Source organism: Pogona vitticeps, chromosome 5 (assembly GCF_051106095.1).
Source record: "Pogona vitticeps strain Pit_001003342236 chromosome 5, PviZW2.1, whole genome shotgun sequence".
Lineage (NCBI taxonomy): Eukaryota > Metazoa > Chordata > Lepidosauria > Squamata > Agamidae > Pogona > Pogona vitticeps.
Genome location: NC_135787.1, coordinates 149,747,501 through 149,771,682, shown reverse-complemented (window position 1 = coordinate 149,771,682; position 24,182 = coordinate 149,747,501). Strand labels below are relative to the sequence as shown.

The following is a 24,182-nucleotide window of genomic DNA, read 5'->3' as shown; positions in this document are numbered from 1 at the left end:
GTTCCCGCTTCGGCTCCTTTCGACTCTTTCCCCCTCCGCCCTGTGGGAGAAAGTCGGAAAGCTTCGGGAGCGCGCCGCGGAGCTTCCCGGGGACTCGCGCGTCGGAAGAGTTCCGCGCAGCCACCGCACGACTCACCTGGAGAGCCCTGGAGGCGACCTCCACCGGCCGACGCCAGCCGTGGGCTTCTTCCTCGGGAACGACGGCAGGTAAAGATCGGCCCCGGGCTCGCTCGAGCCCTGCTCGGAGGTTAGAAACGGCTCTCCCAACTTTCTGGCGCTGCCCTGGTTGCAGCGAAGGCGAAAACTTCGCCCGGACTTGCCGTGCAGACTGGGAGGCGCGGCGGGGGAAGGGAAGAGGCTCGGATTCGGGTGATTTGCGCCGCATTGTACGACAGGCGGTGCACGAGAAGAGGGGTTAGGGTGAAATAACAACAGTCGTTAGCCTTGTGTCTCCTTTCCCTATTTTTCCTCCGGTTCCTGAAATCCGGGGGGGGGGGGAGGTAGAATGGGTGTGCTGGTAGTCATGCCTAATGTGGGTGAAAGTTTCTCTGTGTGTGTGTAGGACGGAGACCAGCTGATTTAAAAACTCTTTATCTGCACGATAGGAAGAGAAGTTGAACGGGATCTCCTGGATCTTATTATAGTGCAATATGTTGAACTGGGTAGAACTTTTAAAAAGCAGTTCGGAAGTTAGTAAAATTTCAGAATTGTGGCATAAATGGGTCTGGGGAGGAGGCAAGAAAAAAGAGAGTTCACGGAGCTCCTCGGATATCCCGGGGTTATAAAAGAGCAGCTCCCTGGAGACTAGGATGCTGCTTCACTCGCTCCCTTTTGTCTCCTGCAGGCGGCTTGTGCGAAAGCCTCTTCCCCACCCGCTTCTGAAGCTTGGCCTGGCCGGCCGCCGCGTCGAAGGCTAGTCGGCGGGTGCGAAGTTTATTAGGACCTCCCTTGAGCTAGCTGGGAATATGGCCACCGGGGGCTACCGGGGCAGCGGGGCCAGCGGCACCACTTCCACGACCACCACCGACTTCCTGGAGGAGTGGAAAGCCAAGCGGGAGAAGATGCGGGCGAAGCAGGCACCGCCGGCGGGGGGGCTAGCGACGGCTGCGGGAGATTGCAAAGCCGCCGCCACTCCTGCCGCCGCCACCGCCGCTGAGCTCAACAACAACAACAACGGCGGCGGTGGCGGCATGCATTGCACCCCGTTGGCGAGAAATGCATCCAAGGAGCCCCAGTCGCCGCCCCCGTCGGGAGCCAGAGCGGGAAACGCGGAGCCCCCGGGGGGCAAAGCCGGCGTGGCGCCGGTCTCCCCTGAGGAGGAGAAAGTGGCAACGAAGGGGAAAGGCTCCTCTGGCCCCAGCGCCCGGAAAGGGAAAGGGCAGATTGAGAAGAGGAAGCTGAGGGAGAAGAGGCGCTCGACAGGTGTGGTGAACATCCCGGCCACTGAGGTGAGGGGCGGCTGTGCGCGGAGGGCGGGAAAAGCAAGAGGAACGGTTGGCCTTCGGGTGGCGGGGGGGGGGGGGAGAGGAAGGTTACGCCTCCATTTTTGAACCTCAAGCTGCACCCGAGGATACCTGAGGTGGCTTCTCTGAGATATCCTGAGACTCAAGCGTCTGGCTGAGGAGTTTGCCCCTGAGTGCTTGGTGCTTCAGAAGTACAGCCAGAAGGGACAGGACAGAAAAGGGGAGGAAGCGAAGCTGAAACTACTGAAGGCTGCAAAACCACAAAGCCTTTCATTCCAGGATAATTGGGACTGAGGGCTCTTATGCTACTCTGGAGCCAGTGGTTTGTGGCTGACAGCAAAAACCATGTAAACAGAGCTGTGTGGCTTTAGCTGTGTGTGAAGAGCAGAAGACCTTGTGGGTTGCTTCTTGGAAGGAGCATCCTTTCAAAGGTCATCACCGTTGCAAAGCAGTTTTGATTTTTCTTTATTAATATGTAAGGCAGAGTGGTAATCCCTGTGGAGCTGCTTTGGAGAGAAGGACAGCCCTTTTAAGTCACGTATCACTTTGAGATGCTAACCTTAAGCAACCTTAGAAGGCAGCTGCGATGGTTTTGTGTGCTTATTGGGCTTTTAGAAGTGAAATGTGGTTACAGTTCTGTGGGATTTCTGTTTTGATAAGTAACAGCTTTTGTAAGTTCTTTTAACAAAAAAATGTAGTTCTCTATAGAGATAAGTACTGTACGAGTCAAACTATAGAGGCTTGTTCCAAACAATCATGAAATTGTAACCTATTCTAAGTTAGTTTTTCTTTTTTTATGTATAACTTGGCTTGCCCGAATCAACAGAGGAACATAGACAGAGGCCAAAGGAAAAGGAAAAAAAAATGCAAAAATGCCATTATTCACATAACTTATCTTTAAAAAAGGAGTGAAGAAGTTTGAATATTGGAGTGGACCTGTCAGAGATGTTTTCTCCAAATAATGGTGATTATGTTGTTGTTGTTTTTAAAAAGCCCATAGACTTTTATTGGAAGAAGAACATTGAGGAAGAGGCCTTAGTTCAGGTGTCAATGTCATGTCTTTCTGAATCTAAAGCAGTTTCTTTCATTGGAAAAATGCAGTGGTTTGGAGAAGGGACAAAAAGATCTTTTTGTTAGCCAATACAGTGGTTGGGTTTTGTTTTGTTTTTTGCTAGTGTTCTACTACCAAAATCTGGCATTGATTTAAAATGCTTTTAAAGGAATGCAAAAGTATGATAATAATATCTTCACTCTTTTTAAGCTGAGAGGAGGAATAATATTCAGGAGACAAAATCTATAACAGATCTACACAGACATTTTCTCAGAAAGGCTAGGCACCCTAATACTGTAGGACAAAATAGGCCATAAAGCTAAGTGCCTCCCCCTTTGTTGGAATGCAAGATAACTTTAAATTATTTTCTTAACCTGAACTCACCTAATTCTTTTTGTGACTGTGTAATTACAGTATATCACATTTATCAGGAGCTTGCTCAGGTGAGGAACATAATAAGAAGCCATGAACTAAGGCACAACTGTTTGTCAGTCTAGCCTGGTGTTGTCAAAGTAAAATGGGAGCCACACTGGTGTTTTGGCTAAAGGTCTTCCACATAATTTTCTACCTTTTTGTTTTAACCTTTTTGTTTTAACTGGAGTGACTCCTGGGCTTTCTCTATATAAAGAATGTGTTCTATTGTTGAGCTACACTGTTTTCCTGAGTAACTGTATGGAGCAGCAGCAGTGAGAGCTGATTCTTGTTCTCAGTTGTAGGAGCTAATCCTACAGTCTTTCATAATCTACTGTCAAAGCTCATGTTCCCTGATTGAGGTTGCCCTGTGTCATCAGGCATTGCTTGGTCAGTGGAGCTAGGTCCCTTTACAAGTTGCAACATGGAAGATAAAAACATCTTGAGGCAAGTCTTAACCTTAAGATTTCATCCATAATTTTTATTTATAGTTTTATATTTGAGAATTATTGGTTTTTCAAGATACTTTGTGGAAGAAGAACACTGCCATATTCTGTAGTGATCCCAAACTTCTTAAATGTGCCCCTGTACATTTATTTATTACATACAGTGATATTCTGCCTTGCCTTCAGTGAACCCAAGGTGGCATATATGACTCTTGGTCCCCTCCATTTATCATCAGAGATAATTTAAGCAGAGCCAGTGTTTTTGGCCTGAATTGCTCAGGGAGTTTCATAGCTCTCTACAGACTGGCAAATCCAATGCTTACTACTGCAGCACATTGACTGTCTAGTTTACTTTCAAGGGCTGTTCACCATTTGTTTACAAATTCATGTATGCAACGGGGTGTGTTCTGTTGTTGGGTACAGAATATGGATCAGGACAAATTATTACTATAGGTGATAATAACCATGCAGCCTGCTTTTCTCATAATCTTTAGCTACTTTATAGATCAGTGCTGAAGGAAAAGCAGCTTCTTCATCGACTTACTTGAATGAAGAATTTCCATTCAGAGTATCGAAAAGGGATTCATTCATAGAGGAGGACTATATTTCTGCTTTGCATCCCACTGTGTCTCAGGGGATTACATTCTTACTTCACTCTAATTTTGGCAGTGAGGACACAGGCCAGAGTAAAATGGAATAATGATGATACAATTGTAGCTTATTTAAGCATATAATAAATTTTCACTGTTTAAAAATTTGTGGCCCTCCAGATGTTGGGAGTGCAACTGGCATCAGTACTAGATAGAATGGCAAGCAGTGAGAGATTATGAGAGTTACAGTACAACAACATCTGGAGGGCCACAAATTGCCAGTAACTGGGATGAAGGATATAGGGGGTGAAATTCATTGCCGTTTTTTATTTAGATTACAAATAACTGGGCAACTTTAAGGAATGTTCAGTGATTGCGTTGGCAGCCCATGATCCAAGTAGTGGGAAGAAGTAGAGTCCTGCCATCTGATCTGTGAGCCGCTACAATTGGTGGAACAGAGGTCTGCTTGTAGGACCAGTCTTCTTTTCCCAAAACATCTCTAATGCATTGTGGGACTTACCAAGCATTGTGAGGTGTATCTGACAGATATGCGTATGTGGAGGGGTGCAGTAGCAAGGGGAAATAATGTGCTATTGGACGGAAGATCTGGAAGGACAGCAAGGTAAGCTCATGCAAGAGTTCTTGATTGGTTAGAGACAATTCCATCCTTACCACTATCTCAAGCAAACTGCTGTGCTCTTGCAGAATTTGCTGCAGTTTCTGGGGACTGCTTCGTCCATCTTGTTTTTTGTATGATGGCATCATGCCCATTGATGTAAGTGGGCTTCCTGCCTGACACAGAAAGAAAAAACACATTGGATCAACTATACTACAAATGTGGATGCTTATTTCTTACAAATAACAATGGTAAAAGCCTAGCTTGTTTAAACCTCCATTAAATATATACAGTACTGTTTTAAATGAGTGTTTATCTTTCACTTCCAATGTGTTTTAAGACCACTTTAAATATGGCACACAAGTGAAATATAATAATAGCTCTAAGGAAAAGTAATACTTGCTAAGAGAAGGAAGAAACTAGCTAAGGAGACTTTGATGTATTATTTATTTGGAACACCTTACCTACAAACTAAAGCTTTTGATGTGGCTTATGTCATATTTAAAATACAATACCGTAGACAAGAAGTGGTTTTTTTTTTATGGTGGTTGTGGGGAGGTATCTTCTGTATCTTCTCCCCACCCTCAGCTCTGTGGTTCAGTCATTTTTTGGCTACTGTTCTGTGTTGAACCTCTTGCCTACACAGATCTTGAAAGTCACCTGTGTCTGCTTATTTTCTCACAATGGTGGGGTGTTGTTACCCAGGCTGCTATGACTTCCACTTTATGGCTACTGATGGCAGACATGAGGTTCTGAAGGTTGCAAAGTTTTTTTTTTTCAAACATCTTACAGTCCTCTGTTATTTTAACTCAATGTTTTTCTGATTATGATTCAACTCTTTAATGGGAGGAGAGAACACTCCTTGTGCTGCTGCTTATTTTAAAAAAAATACAGTATCTTTCTTGATGGAATATCACAGGGTATTTCTACATACTGAGCCTTTTATTTTACAAAGGTACAAATGCAGCATATAAAAGCAACTGTTTTATGTCTTTATTTCCTCTCCTTCAGGAATAGCTGCATTAGCTTTTTTTTACAGCAAAACAAGGATAATACATAAAACCACCAGCATTTACAGGTTATAGTGCACTTCTTCAGAGGTGCTCCCCTCGCTGTCTCATCTCTAGATCCAGAACTACTTTATTATGAGCCACTTTTTGTTGACTGAGTCAAAATTTTCTCTTACCTCCAGTAAACAGGTTTTTCCAGCCTTGTTTAAGTAAAATGGTTGCTCATGTGTTATCCTTCTTCACCTTCTGTTTTTGTACTGGTTGTAAAATTAAAATCACAACCTGCACTTCATTGTTAAAGTGACTTCTGTATGTATTTGGCTTGAATATTTCAAGTCAATAAACAATACTGATAAAGTTTAATAGCCATTATGAGCAGTTTCATAAAATCTCTGTAATTTAAGAAATACATATTCTTGTTAAGAAGGGACACTTCGTCTGACTAAAATAATTTCCACTTTTCAAAGTAGATGCTGTCAGTAAAGGTGTTATTCCACTTCTACACAATCAGCAGTCAGATAGTCAAGTGATATATGTTGGGGATCACCTCCCAATTTTTCATTTGTAAGGTTGTGCTGCATCGTTGAAAGAAAGCACATCAGAGTATTTTAACTGAGAGTAGAAACAGAAGCAGCTTCATTACAGACATAATCAGCCCTGATGTGACCAGTTGGATTAGACCAAAAGCTGTGTTAGCCAGCATTCTGTCTCCAGTAGTAGACAGCTAGATATCCTTGGGAAGCAAGTTATGAAAGTGATGCCCATTCCCTGCTTTTATTCCCAGCATTTGTTACACAGATTTGTGCAGTCCACTGTCATTGATATTAATTCCATTTGGAGAAAAGCAATATTTATAAATGCATATTACTGTATTAAGCCAAAGAAATGGTCAGAGGTGTGTGAGATACTATATAGTTTACATTGTTATTAACTGATTGATACATTTCTACTAAAATTATCTGCAGAACATACCAAATTGATTATTGCTGTGAACCTGTATCATCCGCTACAGTTTCTGTACTGTACTCTTGTGGATTCCGAATGATGCATGGGATAAATGAGAATGCTCTATTTTTAATGACTTCCGTGTGCATCTTTCTATGACTTGATAAGAGGGTATTGACAAGTTGATGAACTGTTTCCAAGTCTTCTGTTATTATTAAATGTCTCAGAAACATTTGCTTTAGGTTATAAACTTTACTAGAATTTTTCTTTGAATTCATGCTATAGAGAGATTGGATCAATTCAAATTATGCATTGTTTCCTAAAGCCAAAATATAACTATTTATAATCCTCACTTTTTAAACAAAGGTTTAAACTAACCTCAGTTAGTGACATCCTGTTTGAATTATAACTACAGTGGTGCCTCGTATTACGACATTAATTCGTTCCAACGAAATCGCTGTAAAACGAAAACGTCGTAATGCGATTTTAAAAAGCCCATAGAAACACATTAAAACCCGATTAATGCATTCCTAGGGGCTTGAAACTCACCGTCCAGAGAAGATCCTCCATGGCACAGCCATTTTCGCTGCCTGTGCAGCGAGGAATCTGTGCCAGAAAAGAGCAGGTGGCCATTTTGTTTACCCGGCGGCCATTTTGAAACCGCCGATCAGCTGGCCGAAAATCATCGCTTTGTGATGATCGGTTCCCGAAGCAGGGAACCGATTATCGCAAAGCGAAATTCCCCCATAGGGAACATCGTTTTGCGATCGCTTTTGTGATCACAAAAATATCAATGTCTAGCGATTTTGTTGTCAAACGGAGTGCCCGTTAAGCGGGGCACCACTGTATGTGGTCCTTATGCCTTCTCCAAAATTGTAAGACATCTTGTCACTGCTGGTAACAAATTTTAGAAATTTATTTTTTAGATATATATCCTTCCCTATTCTGAAAACAAACACCCTTGTCATAGGACAAACTGTTAAGAAATGCAGCTGGTGCAATTATTGGTGGTTTTTCCACCTTGTCTTCTGTTTGTAGCTGTTTTCATTTCTATTTCAGGAGAAAAGGTACAGTATTACATCAAATAGTACATTCTAGTTTGCATCTTAATTAGTAGCTGTTGCTACCCATTTTTTCACCTTGTTGCTTAACTATTAGAAAAGGAATAATACTTTTGAGAAGCCAGGTAAGTTGTTGGTGTAACTCTTGCTATATGTCTGATTGTAAAAGGCTACTTCTATTCACGCTTATTATGATTGATAACCAAACATAATAGTTTGCTGTAGAACTAAGCTACTTGTGCATTCTTGGCAAAATTGAATGCCACTGGCATTCTATGAGTTTTACATGTCTGCCACTTTATAGTTGAGAATAGCACTTGATGTTTGAGAGTGCTGAATAGCTCAGTGGCTTAGGTATCTAGTTTTGAAGCCGGTGGTTGGGAGTTTGAATCCCCCACTGTGCCTTCTTGACAGGGGCTAAACTCAGCGATCCATAGTTCTGCAGTTTTAAGGTGGTGGTTGTTGTTAGACCTGAAGGAAGTATATCTCTTAACTTTTAGGTTGTCTTTTTATATTTATTCCTTGTATAAATTTAAAAATACTTTTGAGTCTGAAATCAAAGCTATACATGTTGGCACCACTGTGGACGAGTTTGACCATTGTGCCACTGTTATGCACAATAATTTGTCCATATTGGAATAAACTTTATAGAAGGCAGGCTAAAAGATTAATATTCGTATTTTAAAATGAATAAAAGTGATAATTATACCATTCTAAATGCACACCCCTATCAAATTTCCATATAAAATGCTGCTATGGAGCTGTGATTCTAATTCTGCCATCTACTGTGATTAAAGGGTTGGAATTTGGAATTGTATGCTACCAGTAGTGATCTGGGTTAATTTCTGTGAAAAATGAAGAAACGTCTACAGATCAAGAAATAATTAAAAAGATATTGGACTGTGCCGAAATGGATAGACTAACACTGAAAATCAAAGGAAAGGAAGATACAAAATATTATCAAACATGGGACTTGTTCTATCAATGGTTAGAAGCACGTTGTATAGATTAGGAGCTTAATGTGTATTGTAGGTGTATTAACAAATGATTATAAGCTGTACCCAGGTGGCACAATGTTAAATTAGCATGGATGGATTTTATAATTTATAATGATAATAAAAAGAAAATAAAAAAATAATTTCTGTGAAATCATGATCATTCTCTATTTTCCTTTGTCTCTTCCAGTTATAAATATCTGAAATTTATAACAAACATTATTTTTTCAGATTTGCTGTTTCCTTCCCTTTTCTTCCCCTTCATTCAACCAAAGGAAGGTTAGAAAAACCTAACAAGGCAACATTAGCATTTCACTTCAGTCTCCCATCTAATATTCCTCTCTCTCCATGCTGCGTGATGAGTGCCTAAGCATTTGAATTGCAAAGGTGAAGTTCTTCCTTAATTCATTTGGAATCTGTCATTACTCTGTGGAATTTCAGCATTGGATTCTGTCCATTATGTGCTGCTTGGAGATCAGTGTTTATAGAAAGCTGGACTCTTGAGTTCATCTTCACAGGGCATGCTACTGAACTGGCAAAATATAGTTTATAATCCTATGGCAACAATATCCCTTAATTATTTTGCATGGTTTGGGGAAATTGTCTTTTAACTAGATGAACTGCAAAATCATCTCATTTTAAAATAACTGGGTTAACAGATGCTTGCTAAGTCTGATTTAGCATTTTAGCAGTTTATACCATTCTTGCAGGTGTGACTGCAACAGTAATCCTATATTAGTAGTTTGTTTCAAAGAGATTAGTGAAATCCTTTCTTACAGTTCAGTTCTTTGGCAACAGTTTTTGTAAGTAATTTGCAGTTCTTTCCAGCACTTACAAGCCATCCTGACAACGTGTATATCTAAAAATTATATTGAAATGGTTAATCCATCGAACTTCCACCTGTCTGCCTGTTGCAAAAAGTGACTTTATAGTAAAAAAGAACAATAATCTTTCCTTTTTGGGGTTCCAACCCATGTCTCCCTGATTCTTCCCAGAATAATTGTTTGAAGAGTGTTTCTCAGTTTTATAGCATGAAATATAAAGAAAATGTGAGTTCAGCCCATGCTTAATGAAGCTGTTTGGCTATTATGATAATAGAAGGTTCTTCAAGAATCCTGAATTATTGAGGACAAGTCAGCAGGATGGCTTCTGTTGACTTCTAAGAAGAGCAGCTCAATCAAACACAGAATTCATTCTGTGGTTTGTTTAGCATGATGTGTGAATGTGGCAGCACCTGGTGTTCCAGCTTAATTCTGCCTAGGAAGCTAAACTTGTGTTGCTGTAGAAGTGGCTGGGCAACCAACACCAAGTATGCGTCTTGTATATGCACGCCAGATACTTGTAGAATCCTGACTTACAGCCTGTGCAAACCAGGACAGTTTTTTCGCTTAGCTAAGTGAACAGTGGAAAAGCCATTGGGCCAGTCAGGTATAATCTGGAAAAACCACTGGGCTAGTCAGGTATAATCTAAACCAAATCCCTTGTGAATACACAGTGAAAGTGAAGAACAGATTTAAGGAACTAGATTTGGTGGACAGAGTGGCTGAAGAACTATGGATGGAGGCTCGTGTAACATTGTACAGGAGGCAGCAACAAAATACATGCCAAAGAAAAGGAAATGCAAGAAAGCAAAGTGGCTGTCCAGCGAGGCTTTACAAATAGTAGAGAAGAGAAGGGAAACAAAATACAAGGGAGATAGGGAAAGATACAGAAAATTGAATGCAGACTTCCAAAGAATAGCAAGGAGAGACAAGAGGGCCTTCTTAAAAGAACAGTGCAAGGAAATAGAGGAAAAGAATAGAAAGGGAAAAACCAGAGATCTGTTCAAGAAAACTGGAGATATTAAAGGCACATTTTGTGCAAAGATGGACATGATAAAGGACAAAAATGGGAAGGACCTCACAGAAGCAGAAGATATCAAGAAGAGGTGGCAAGAATACACATAGAAATTATAACAGAAAGATCTGGATGTCCCAGACAACCCAGATAGTGTGGCTGCTGACCTTGAGCCATACATCTTAGAGAGTGAAGTCAATTGGGCCTTAGAACGCATGGCTAACAATAAGACCAGTGGAGGTGATGGCATTCCAGTTGAACTATTCAAAATCTTAAAAGATGATACTGTTAAGGTGCTACACTCAATATGCCAGTGAGTTTGGAAAACTTAGCAGTGAACGGAGGGTCGGAAAAGATCAGTTTACATCCCAATCCCAAAGAAGAGCAGTGCCAAAGAATGCTCCAACTACCATACAATTGCACTCACTTCACACGCTAGCAAGGTTATGCTCAAAGTACCCCCCGCTAGCAAGGTTATGCTCAAAGCTGGATTCCGAAGGGGCAGAGGAACTAGAGACCGAATTGCTAATATGCGCTGGATTATGGAGAAAGCCAGAGAGTTCCAGAAAAACATCTACTTCTGCTTCATTGACTACGCAAAAGCCTTTGACTGTGTGGACCACAACAAACTGTGGCAAGTTCTTAAAGAAATGGGAGTGCCTGACCACCTTATTTATCTCCTGAGAAATCTCTATGTGGGACAGGACACAACAGTTAGAACTGGATATGGAACAACTGATGGGTTCAAAATTGGGAAAGGAGTATGACAAGGCTGTATATTGTCCCCGTTTATATAACCTATATGCAGAATACATCATGCGAAAGGCAGGACTGAAAGAATCCCAAACTGGATATGCAGATGATACCACTCTGCTGGCAGAAAGTGAGGAAGAATTAAAGAACCTCTTAATGAGGGTGAAAGAGGAGAGTATAAAAATGGTCTGAAGCTGAACATAAAAAAAAAAACTAAGATCATGGCCACTGGACCCCATCACCTCCTGGCTAATAGAAGGGGAAGATATGAAGGCAGTGACAGACTTTACTTTCTTGGGCTCCATGATCACTGCAGATGGCGACAGTAGCCACAAAATTAAAATACACCAGCTTCTTGGGAGGAAAGCGATGACAAACCAAGACAGCATCTTAAAAAACAGAGACATCAACTTACCAACCAGAGTCCACATAGTCAAAGCTATGATTTTTCCAGTAGCGATGTATGGAAGTGAGAGCTGGACCATAAAGAAGGCTGGCTACTGAAGAATTGATGCTTTTGAATTGTGGTGCTGGAGGAAACTCTTGAGAGTCCCCTGGACTGCAAGGAGATCAAACCTATCAATTCGGAAGGAAATCAAACCTGAGTGCTCACTGGAAGGACAGATCCTGAAGCTGAGGCTCCAATACTTTGGCCATCTCATGAGAAGAAAAGACTCCTTGGAAAAGACCCTGATGTTGGGAAAGTGTAAGGGCAAGAGGAGAAGGGGACAACAGAGGAAGAGACAGTGTTGGTTGGACAGTGTTATTGAAGCAAGCAACATGAATTTGATGAAATTCCGGGATGCAGTGGAAGACAGGAGGGCCTGGCGTGCTCTGGTCCATGGGGCCATGAAGAGTGGGACACAGCTTAAGGACTAAGCAACAACAAGTGAACTGTAGACCTATCTTCTGGATTCCTTTGGCTAAAGGAATATTATCTAGTATGTATAGAAATTGGGCCTTTGTATTATCTCTCCTAGTTTATAGAATTCCCTCTGTGCAAAATTCATAGATGCCTTGTTCCTGTTAGATCAGAAATAAGCACACTGGTGCCTTCTAGATGTTGTTGGACTGCAGTTCCTTTTAGCCTTAGCCAGCATAGTTAATGCTAAGGAATGCTTGGACTTGCCACTGAACATCTGATGGGCTCCGCTTTGCCCAACATTGCATTATTTATACATTTGTCAAATTTAACTCCTGCCTTTTCTTCAACTAATTTAATGTGGCATACAGAACTCTCCTCCTTCCCACTGTAGCTTTACAATAATCCTGTGGGGCAGGTTGGACTGAGAAACTATGTCCGTCATAGGGTCACCCAGTTTAGCATGGCAAAGTGACCTTGGCCCAATCCTAGCCCAGCACTCTTAACACTATAGCACACTGGCTTATCTGTTATTAAAAGAAGATAATTTCCTTTAGAGGAGGGTTAGGGAGTGTTTAGCTTTCCAGATCATCTTTCATCCTTGATTCCATTGGTTAGGGCTGATGGAAGTTGCAGGCTGACAACATATAAAGACCTGCATGTTTTTCATCAGGAATTTAAGCAGAATTCAGTTATAAGTCATTTTATAGTTAAATCAATACCAAAGAACTTGGAAAAGTAGTATATCAAATATTTATAGTTTTCCTTTCCATCTGAAAGGATATGAAATTCTACTGAACTTTAATGTAAAGCAAATACTATATAAAAAGTATAATAAAATGCTTTAATGTAAAACAGCACTAATGCCCTGCAGGGGCTTGTATAGCCACCTACCACAGATCAGATGTTAGTGGATTATAGAAAAGAGCTTCTAAAGTTGGTCTGCTTCAGGGGTAGGCAACCTGGTGTACTCCTGATGGACCACAAGTGCCATAATCTCTACCTTTTGCTGTTTGAAGTTTATGGGAATTAGATTCTAAAACATCCATGGAGGAGGCATCATGTCTGTCCCTGTTCTAGTGAGTAGATTTGCTCCTAGGTAAAAAAAAAAAGGTCCTTAAGATAACCAGCATAGAGAATGCAATAAAACTATTGTAAAATAAAGATCACTTTAGGCTCAGAAGTGCCAGCTCAATCCAAAGCATGTCTAATGAATTTTGAAAAGGTTTGTTGTTAGAAGACTAGTCTCATGATGAGAACACATTGCAAATCAAACCACCTGGAACAACTTTTATTCCCCACTAATCAATCAGCACTGTAATGGTAGAATAGTCACAAGATTTCTACCAGGAAAACTAGAACTGCTATGAACAATATTTATCCTAAAGCCTTAATCCTAGCAAATATGATTTGTTAGTCACCTTGAGGGCATCTACATGGAAATAAATGTGAGATAAAAATATTGCTATACAGGAATGGCAGGTCATGATGTACTCCTAGATCTCTGGGTGATTTTTGGTAGACCAGCAAGAGTTTCTGCTTCTCAGCTATCTAACAACAACAAAATACTTTGTTTTTTGCAGAAGAACCAGGGTGTGGGATGGGGGAAGTCCCAGAGTGTATTTGCTTTGTGACCACAAATTCTTGAACATTAACTTTTGCTTAGAGGCATTTGGCTCCTTAATTCTTACATTTGCCTATCTGAGCCTGGCATATTTAGCACCTGGCACTGGTTGCTGAATATCAGGGTTTTGGCAAAAAGCAAAGTAGATGCCTAAAGCCTGACATTTGTCCACACTGGCTATAAAAACAAGTAGGAAACTACAGCACATTTAAAAGCACCATAGATATAATACAGAAATAAGCCCAGGAGAATTGCAGTTCATCTATCGAATATGTAAAATAAATCACGGGTTTCCCCTGCACCACTTGACACACAGAAACATTTTTTTTAAAGGAGGAGACTTCTAGCCATGTCTGTTTTAAGTTTTTTTTGTGGCCTGTGCAACTTATTGAGCAGCCTGGGGAAAGGAAATTGGCCCCCAGATCCACCAAAGTTTGTATAATAAAACAATATATACTTTGTGTAATAAAAATATCCAACCCTACTCATTCTTCTCAGATTGTCACACCAAGAGAGGCAAAGAAGATAGTTACTAGAAGTTCTGGTTTCTTGTGGTTTCTTGGTCATAGTCCCATCCTTATGAAATGGGCTCCCATTAGAAGTATGTCAGGCTCCATCCCTCCCATCCTGTAAGTGGATTTTAAAGACCTTTCTCTTTCAAGATGCATTTAAGGACATTCTCACCTAAGATAATTTAGTTCTGTGTTCCCTGTTACTGCCATTATTTGAGTTAATATGTATGTTTGTGTCTGTGAGCTTTAGGTTTGTAGGGTTTATGAGGTAATTCTTATTGTAAACCGTTTAAGTAGTGTTTATCACTCAGTCGAGTGGTCTATAAATATCTGAAATAAATAAATAACATGAAATAACAGTAGCTGACAAAAATTATTGGTGGGGAATGCTTTTGGCTAGTATAGATGACCAAGAGTTCAATCATAACTACAAGACATGTCAGCTATAAAGGATTAGAGTTTGGCATAAAGCTCTGCAAGTAGAAGTGCCTTTTTGCAGACTTATCTCAGATCTGCCAAGAGAACTGCTCTGTGCTGTTAAAGATTGTCAGGTGAAGAGCCAAAAATGGAATGAAAGAGGGCAGGGTGAGGGAGGAGCCAAATTACTCCAAAGTTCCTCTAGTCCAGGAACACAGAAATCATGCTAACACAGAGTTAGGCCAAGGTGAAGGTTGTCTCAAGTATTTACAAACATCATTAGGCTGGGATTTGGTTTGAGCACAATTTCAGCAAACCTAGAATTAGCACAGCTGGCTATCTTGGCCAGTTAGGATTGTGTTCCAGTCCACTAAGTTATATACATACTTACTAAGGAATAAGTACAATGAGAATCAGTAAAATTTACTTCCTGGTAAATATAAGATTGTATTATAAATAATCCCATACACAGTTTCTTATATTGTTCATACTGTCCATGTTTTATGTTTTAAAATGAAGGCTAGATTAACCAAAGCCTTCTTCATTTCATCTTATGTTTGTAAGCCCTGTCTGGGATAAAGCAACAACAGCATCAACAAAACACACTTTTATAAAATACATTTTAATGAGCTCCTTTTCCTCATTCCAATGTAGAAATATATTGTATTCGGAAAGAAACCTGGAAAAGATGATCTTTAAAAAGTACTTGAACCCTTTAAAAGCTTCCCACTAAAGTTATCCAATGCTTTTTGTCTAGGCACCACATTTTGTGGTGTACAAAACCTGTAGTGTACAAAACCTGTATTTAAAAGTAAACTTAAAATTCAGAGTGTGGCAGTGAAATGGCTTTCTTTTTAGATATATTTATTTTTCAAACATGAGACCAAATAGTGCTTTAAATGAGAACTTAGAAGTTATTATTACAGTTGGAATTGTTTGTTTAAACAAAAGCATGTTCTAGCTGTAGTCACTTATAAAGAATGCTAAGACCAAATTACTTAGTCTGATGACTCTTTACACAGACTCAGTGTAATGACTGTTTTGTGGCCAGCATTCCATGTTCTGAAAAGCAGTCTAGTCTTTCAGATAATTCTAAAGGATGGTTTTCTTCTGACAATTGAAGAATTAATCAAGCAACTCTCACTATTTTAAATTTAAAATAAAACCTGAAACGCAGGCAGGAATTGTGTTCTCTTATTTCAGGTAGGCTTTGCTGTATGAAGGATGTGGTGGTAAGATTAATTTAGGCTTCAAACGTTATCTGCAGAGTTTTGGATTATCGCTTATCTAGTGTTATTCTGTTTTGATGATAGAGTGCTTTTTCTTACAAGAATGGAGATTTCAGCTTATTAGGAAGAAATTCCTGATGCTAACAGCTTTGATATAACAGAACTGCCTTGGAAGATGGGGGACTCTCCTTTGTTGGAAGTTTCCAAACAGAAGTTAGGTGACCGTCTGACAGGATTGTTTTAGTTGTTGAGTTTTTGCTGTGGTAGTGGACTAGAATAGTTGATCCCTGAGTTGTCTTTCAACTTCATAATTCTATTCTGAGAGGATCAAGGCTCAGATCCCCACTACCATAAAACTGTTAGAAGCAATTTTGATGACTTGTTTGCTTCTGCAAGTTCCTTGGAGGAAAAGTGGAATAAAAATATAATTGTAGTAGTATGCATGAAAAAATATATATAGTAAGAAAAATATTTTAAACTGAATTGTAACAGCATGTTACGTGTTAGTTTAAACTGTGGTGACAATGTGGGGTATGTGTGTATGCCCCAATGGGACAAGACACTTGTATTTATCTCAAGCTTCATGAAGCAAATTTTTCATACAACCGGTTACATTCTTCATTATATACAGTGTTGAGAAAGAAGAAAATAATAATTTGTTGTCCAGATTTCTTTCAGTTTAGGGAATTAAAATATTGGTTAGCTGATCAGCCTACTAAGCTTAAGCTGTAAGACTCTTTTGCCTGGATAGACAACAAAAGTGCTCAAGAATTGTGTGTGAAAGCTATTGAATGCCTGAATTCTTCATAAGCAGTTTGTGAGTATTAATGGGATTAGTGGCTGTATTGTTAGGATGTGACCACTTGTTAGCATTCTGCTCTTACGAAGTATAGACATTCTGCTTCCTTTAGAATGAAATATTTATCCTATCAATACGAAATCTGATACAGAGAATCCTTCTGAGACACACAAAATTCCTCCAAAGCAGATTAAATGTGGCTAACACTAGTTTTACAAAGTAACTGAACTGAACATTTCTTATGGCCATTTTTTCTCTGACAAAGAATATATCATAAAGGGTTTTTAAAAAAGAAAATGAAATATATTTAAGCAGATATACTTTTAATTACTTTGGGGTAAAGACCTTTGATACAGTTGGCATAGAGGATTATCTGATTGTAGGTTGGAGAAGTCCACATTTGCAGAATTCTGATGAAAAATGTTTGAGTTAGCAGCAATTTTAACCCATTTTTAACTTTAAGAAGTAAATGTTTTTCTGTCATAGAGTTTTATAACAAGAGGATTTGTACCTTGGAAGCCCCTGTGGTGATAGCTTTGACATGGAAGCTGGATTTCAACATTTTAATTCCCTGCCTCGCCCACATATTACATGTGAAAGAAAATTATATATTAAACTGATGCAACAGAACATTGTTTTTTCATTCTAGGGTTCTTACTAAGAGAACAATTACCTCTAACAAATCTCTTATCTCATAAGGAGTATGCATATCATGAATCTCAAGGCAGAAAAATCAAGAAGTGGAGTTTGCCCATCCATGTTCTAAATACTGAATTTCCTTACAAACAAATGTATTTTGGAAGTCATCTGCAATTTAAATGGTCAGGCCAAGATTTGACAACTGTAGCTTCCATTTATTCAGGCATTATAGGAAGAATGATAGTCCTAAAAAGGATATGATCCAGTATATTCTGTTACAAGGTGGGGGGTGGGGAGAGTCAATCTCAGACTAAAGAGCTGCAGATTAATTTTTATTCCAAAAATCAAGTTAAGGTTCCTGTCCTAAACCTTGAAAGCAATAAAGATATTTCATCACATATCTGATTGCAAACTTAGCTACCTTTGATTTTCAACCGCAGCCGTTTTCCTTGGCAAACTGAGGTAATGGGTAGTACAGTCCTATTGGATAGCAAATTGCTAGTACCATTGTCTTGTACGAAACATATGTTTTGATCCATGTGTTTAGATATAAGGCAGCTAGAGAGGTGGGTGCTGAGTGACTGTCAGCTCCTTGTCTACCAAGATTGGGAAGGACAATTAAATCTATATCGCCTGGAGTGAAACCTGAAATGTAATGCCTCAAGCTGATTTTATAGTCTGCAGACTCCATCTTGGAACTACTTTAAACAAAATAGCTTGGCTTTAACACATGACCATGATGATTTGGGGGAGTTTTCTGTGCCTTTTGTACTCTTATTCTATCCATCATGATGGAGACTTCTGTAAGTCAAAGGCTAGGCTTGGTTGACAATGAGGACAAAAAAGTATCAAGCAAAATGGAGCACTGCAAGAAGACGTATCACTAGTGTGACAGACTATTTGTAAGAACTAAAGTGATGTGGGTTCTGATATGGGGCACACTTCTTGTTGAGCAGTTGACCAGACACCTTCCCTCTTCTGTTTTTAACTTCTTCAGACATACAGGTCTTCCACTTCATAAACTGTTTATAGCTATGTACACCATCATCATCATAACAATTATAATACCCTGTTTCCCTTAAAATAAGATCTAACCTGAAAATAAGCCTAATGTGATTTTGGACAAAAATTAATATAAGACCCTGTCTTATTTTTGGGTAAACACTAGTAATAATACTAATAATACTAATACTAATACTAATGCTGCTGCTGCTGCTACTACTACTACTACTAATACTAATAATAATACTAATAATAATACTAATACTAATGATACTAATGATACTAATGATACTAATACTGCTGCTGCTGCTGCTGCTGCTACTACTACTACTACTACTATTACTACTACTACTACTACTACTACTACTACTACTACTACTACTACTACTACTAATAATAATAATAATAATAATAATAATAATAATAATAATAATAATAATAATAATAATAATAATAATAATAATAAAGCCATCAAGTCATTTCCAGGTAGAGTACTCAGAAATGATTGATTTAACCTTACCTTTTTCTGGTAGCATCCTGGAACAGTGCAGCTTGCCCAAGGTTGAACAAGCTCATTCAATTCGCAGGAGGCACTGTGGGGAATCAAACTCCCAAACTCTGACTCTACAGCCAAATATCTAAACCACTGAGCTATATATGTCTAAAAAGGAAACAGTAAACCTTTTCCGAGTATTCTATACCTGGAAGACCCCGAAAAGGATCACCTTAAGTCAGATTTGACTTGAGGGCACATGATGTTTATTATTATGTATGTGTAAATTGTCTAGCCAATCTGATTTTTTTTTTTAAATTGTGTCTGAACTCCAATTCAGATGCTAATTAAAATGGATATTATTGGGGAAAATGGTGATCAGGTTTTTAAAACAAACACAGCAAATATACAACTGTTAGCCATATACTAAAACTGTCTGGTGTTGTAGTAAATGTTGAACCTAGTTCAGAACAAATGTGAAGCATGCTAATTTTAGTGGAATGCCATAGTGCCTTGTAGAAAGATTGTGATATTTGGTGCAGTGCAGTGCAGATCAGTAGGAGTGGGCTGGCAGCTGACTTGGGTGAAAACCAAAACTATTCTCGGCACATTGCAAGTCAGGTTAGTCACTCTGGTTTATTTGTTTTGTTTGCAGAGTATTGCATGATTGCCTCCCTCCCACCCGCCCCTTTTTTTGCTTGTCTTTCCAAATTCTTTTCTTATCTTGTGCAAGATATGTCTCCCTTCTTTCTGTTGGTGTTATTTTGTAATCAGGATAGGCTATTAGTAGAGTTACCGTTTTCCAGTTCTCCAAATCTGGGCATACTTGTTTGCATAATAAGCAGTTTTGCATGTGCAATTATATTTTTTCATATTAATCCAATTAAGCACATTAATTTTTGCATTGTTCTTCTATCAGCATGTTTTAGCCTCATTTACATAGTAACTACTAAGTTGAGAGAGCCAGAATGGTGCCATGTTCAGAGTGTTGGAATAGGGAAACCAATATTCAAATCCCTGCTTAGCCCCATAGCTTACTTGGTACCTCACAGGGTTGATTTTGGAATAAAATGAGAATAGCAAAGTTATGTAAAGCAACCCTGTATATTCTTGGGGCATATAATAAAGAAATAATGACATCTTCCCATGATATTCTCATGAGAGAGCTATTGTTTTTTGTCATTAGTTCTTATTGATGGCAAAAGAAATCAAAACACCACACTAGTGATCTATGATAATACCACAGGCATTCCTCATGAGTTATACTCTGTTATCTGATCTGCAGGAAAAATGCAGGACAAATTGAGCGCAAATTGCAGAAATCAGAAAAAAATTAGAGGTATAATTTCCTTCAAAGATACAGATTGTGTATTTTATTATAGCTAAAAAAATCCTGGATGAGATGGTTGGACAATGTCATCAAAGCTACCAACATGAAGAGCCTTGTGGCGCAGTGGTTAAAACGCTGTACTGCAGCTAAAACTGTGCTCACGACCTGGGGTTCAAATCCCAGGTAGCTGGCTCAAGGTTGACTCAGCCTTCCATCCTTCCGAGGTCGGTAAAATGAGTACCCAGCTTGCTGGGGGGGGGGGCAATGTGTAGCCTGTATAATTAAATTGTAAACCGCCTGGAGAGTGCTTGTAGCACTATGGGGCGGTATATAAGTCCAAAAAAATAAATAAATGAATTTGACCCAACTCCAGGAGGCAGTGGAAGACAGAAGGGCCTGGTGTGCTCTGGTCCGTGGGGTCACGAAGAGTTGAACATGACTTAACTACTAAACAGAGTGGGCTTGGAGTGGGCTTGGAGACACATTGTTTCCTTAAGACTCTATGTTTAGACAATTGGATGCTGGTTAACATGTCAAAAATGTTTTTGGGGTCTGGTGTTCAGATATCTAAAATAGCTGTGGGACATCATGATCAAGTGCCCCATAAAATAGAGTCCACTGTAGCACTCAATAATTGTTGTTGTTGGTTCTGACTTATATACCGCCCCATAGTGTTAAAACACTCTCTGTGTTTACAACATTATTATGTTGTACTTTACACTTTGCCCCCCAGCAAGCTAGGACTTCATTGTACCAACCTCGGAAGATGAAAGGATGAGACAACCTTGAGCTGGCTATCTGAACCCATTAGGATTGAACTCCTGTTGTGAGCAGAGGCTTGACTGCAGTTAAGTGGTCTGCTACAGGGCCCTCTTTATGTGTTCAAAAAAGTTATTCTAAATTTGTGAGGAAAGAAATAGCCATAACTTTTTCTTGTTGCTGTCTTCACATGAAGAGCAGCAGTCTGCGACAGTTTTTCAGGATCCTCAAAGACATGGAGAAGCTCCCTGCAATTCTCCTCTTCTAAAATATTCATGCTGCCTTGCAAGTTGGTAATACAACACCTTTTTCCACTTTATGTGCTGGGGAAATGTTTGTTGCTATTTTATTTAATTTTAGAATACACAATTTGGAAAATATTCTCTCCCCCCCCCCCCCCCCCCCAGTTTTACCATGGTAGCATTATCCTCCTACTCTCAAAACATAGCATTGCACTAATGCAAATGGAAGCTAGAGGTTTCAGAGAGGGTTCTCTTACCTGATAAAGTTTTGGCTTCAGTTTCAGCTTCTGGCTCAAGTAACCTCTGCTGTACCAAAATGATTCTCATGGACATATTCCTTTTTTCATATATAATTATTTTTGTGTAACTTCTAAATCTCTTTTAAACTCCAGCTATCTTCTTGTAGACTTACCAAAAACAAATACCATATATATGCACACACAAACACAGCAGGGAACACAAAATACTACTTATGTTGTTAGCATGTTCTGTTGAATGCATTTACAGCAACTGTGTGGATATAAATGCTAAACACATTGAAGGTCTGCAGGAGCTCTAGCAGGATGGAGATTGGTGCTTACATCTGTGCCCCTGTCCCTACTGCCCTTTGAAACTTCACACTTTCAGGCTGAATGCTTCTGTATGGCTCTGCACTCAGGAAGCACTGTATTTTATTGGCCCTATGTTTTTCAAAGGGCCTCCTCTTTCACATGTGTACTAAAAAGAAACAGTGACAATGGAAAAATAACTAACATGTGGGGATGAAAATTCTTATTCTTACCTAACTTTCATAATGTTGGTAAAAAAACAAGACAGGTTTGCCATTTATATAATGCTGTATGCAGGTTCAAGCACACATTAAAATGTTATTAATATATAAGCCTAAACCCGTTACCTCCAAAATTTAATTACTAAAAATGAAACAATATGCCAACATGTTTTTAAAATAAGGGAATTATATTCTTATTATCAGCCAAAGAATAACTTCATAAAGAGGCAGTTCTTCTGGGAGAACTGAACCACAGCCAAAATTCCTCAATACCAGCAAATGCCAATGAGCTAATTATTATCTAATCATTACACAGAAACATGGGTTTCTAGGCTGAAATGCGAATGCTAAGAGCAGTCCTGATGTTTTTTAGCAGATTAAAATCTGCTGCATCACTTCTATGTATGCCATCTGTTGTATTTGGCTAACTCTGTGTGCCCTGCCAGTGACAAGAAAACTACCACATTGCCAGCAGTCATGAGAATTAGAACTCAATCCTCAAATGAGGATTAGAGCTAAATATAACTGATAATTGCAGGTAGAGGAGACCCACTGAGTCAGTGGTAAATAAGAGTTAATTTACCAAGTCCCATCTATTCAGTTGGTCTACGTTTATTTGGACTCTTATGGACTGGACTGGATGAATCCGAAGCCGGAATTAAGATTGCCGGGAGAAATATCAACAACCTCTGATATGCAGATGATACCACTCTGATGCCAGAAAGTGAGAAGGAATTAAAGAACCTCTAAATGAGAGTGAAAGAGGAGAGCACAAAAATGGTCTGAAGCTCAACATCAAAAAAGCTAAGATCATGGCCACTGGCCGCATCACCTCCTGGCAAATAGAAGGGGAAGATATGGAGGCAGTGATATATTTTACTTTCTTGGGCTCCATGGTCACTGCAGATGGTGACAGCAGCCATCTGCTTCTTGGGAGGAAAGCGATGACAAATCTAGACAGCATCTTAAAAAGCAGAGACATCACCTTGCTGACAAAGGTTTGCATAGTTAAACCATACTGGTTTTTCCAGTAGTGATGTATGGAAGTGAGAGCTGGACCATAAAGAAGGCTGACTGCCAAAGAACTGATGGTTTTGAATTGTGATGCTGGAGGAGACTTGGACTATAAGGAGATTAAACCTATCTATTCTGAAGGAAATCAACCCTGAGTGCTCACTGGAAGGATAGATCCTGAAGCTGAGGCTCCAATACTTTGGCCATCTCATGAGAAGAGAAGACTCCCTGGAAAATACCCTGATGTTGGGAAAAGGTGAAGGCAAGAGGAGAAGGGGACGACAGAGGATGAGATGGTTGGACAGGGTCATCAAAGTGAGCAACATGAATTTGACCAAACCCCATGAGGCAGAGGAAGTCAGGAGGGCCTGGTGTGCTCTGATCCATGGGGTCACAAAGAGTCTGACACTGCTTAACGACTAAACAACAACAACAACAACTCTTATTTTGATTAACATGGGGATTTATCCCTTGGTTTAATTATAGAAACATTGTCCTGTGTCTATGTAGTTACACAGCCTGTGGAATTTAGTTTGATTAAATTTAACTTGCCTTGTCAAGTCATATCACCTTACTTCTCAGAAAGACTGGTTCTTATTTAGGATGTCTACATAACATTTCCTCCCATTTACATGAACTAGTATTGTAAACAGAAAACCCATTCAATTATTTCTTATAAAGAAATTGTCTGATTTGGCCATCTGCTACCACAGTCTAGAATGCTCTTTCTTGATTCTGTAATTTGTTTTTTTATTTTGTTATTTTGTCTTTTAATTTAACTACAGTGGTGCCTCGCATAGCGAGGTTAATCCGTTCCGGATTAACCTTCGCTATGCGAAAACATCGCTAAACGGAAATAAAAAAGCCATAGAAACGCATTGAACTTTGTTCAATGCGTTCCTATGGCTTGAAAACTCACCGTTAAGCGATGTTGTCCCATAGCGCCGCCATTTTCGCGCCCTCGGTAAGCGAGGGCAGGGCGCGGACCTTCCGGCGGCCATTTTGGAACCGCCGATCAGCTGTTCTCCCCCGCTTCGTTTTGCGAAGATCGCTAAGCGAATCGCTTAGCGATCATCGCAAAGCGAAAAATCGCCATAGGGGCCATCGCTGAGCGGATGCTCCAGCGATGGCCCGGACCCCCTCGCTATGCGAATTCATCGCATAGCGAAGCACTCGCTAAGCGAGGCACCACTGTATATCAATTAAGGTTAAAATCTGTCTCTGTGGGAACTTGAAGGCTCCCAAGTTTATATTTATTTATTTATTTATTTTATTTATATCCCACCTATCTAGTCAACTCAAGTTACGAGGGAA

At 39.7% G+C, this 24,182-nt stretch overlaps 1 protein-coding gene across 1 annotated transcript in view; it reads left to right on the top strand.

Moving 5' to 3' along the window:
- Positions 1–63: 63 nt before the first annotated feature.
- The window catches only part of PAWR (pro-apoptotic WT1 regulator), an 84,408-nt gene continuing 60,289 nt past the window's right edge, over positions 64–24,182 (top strand). Inside the window, exons 1-2 of the mRNA XM_073000331.2 lie at positions 64–207; positions 845–1,448. Of these exons, the coding sequence (XP_072856432.2) occupies positions 966–1,448 (483 nt within the window). The 5' untranslated portion in view covers positions 64–207; positions 845–965. The remainder of the gene's footprint in view (positions 208–844; positions 1,449–24,182) is intronic.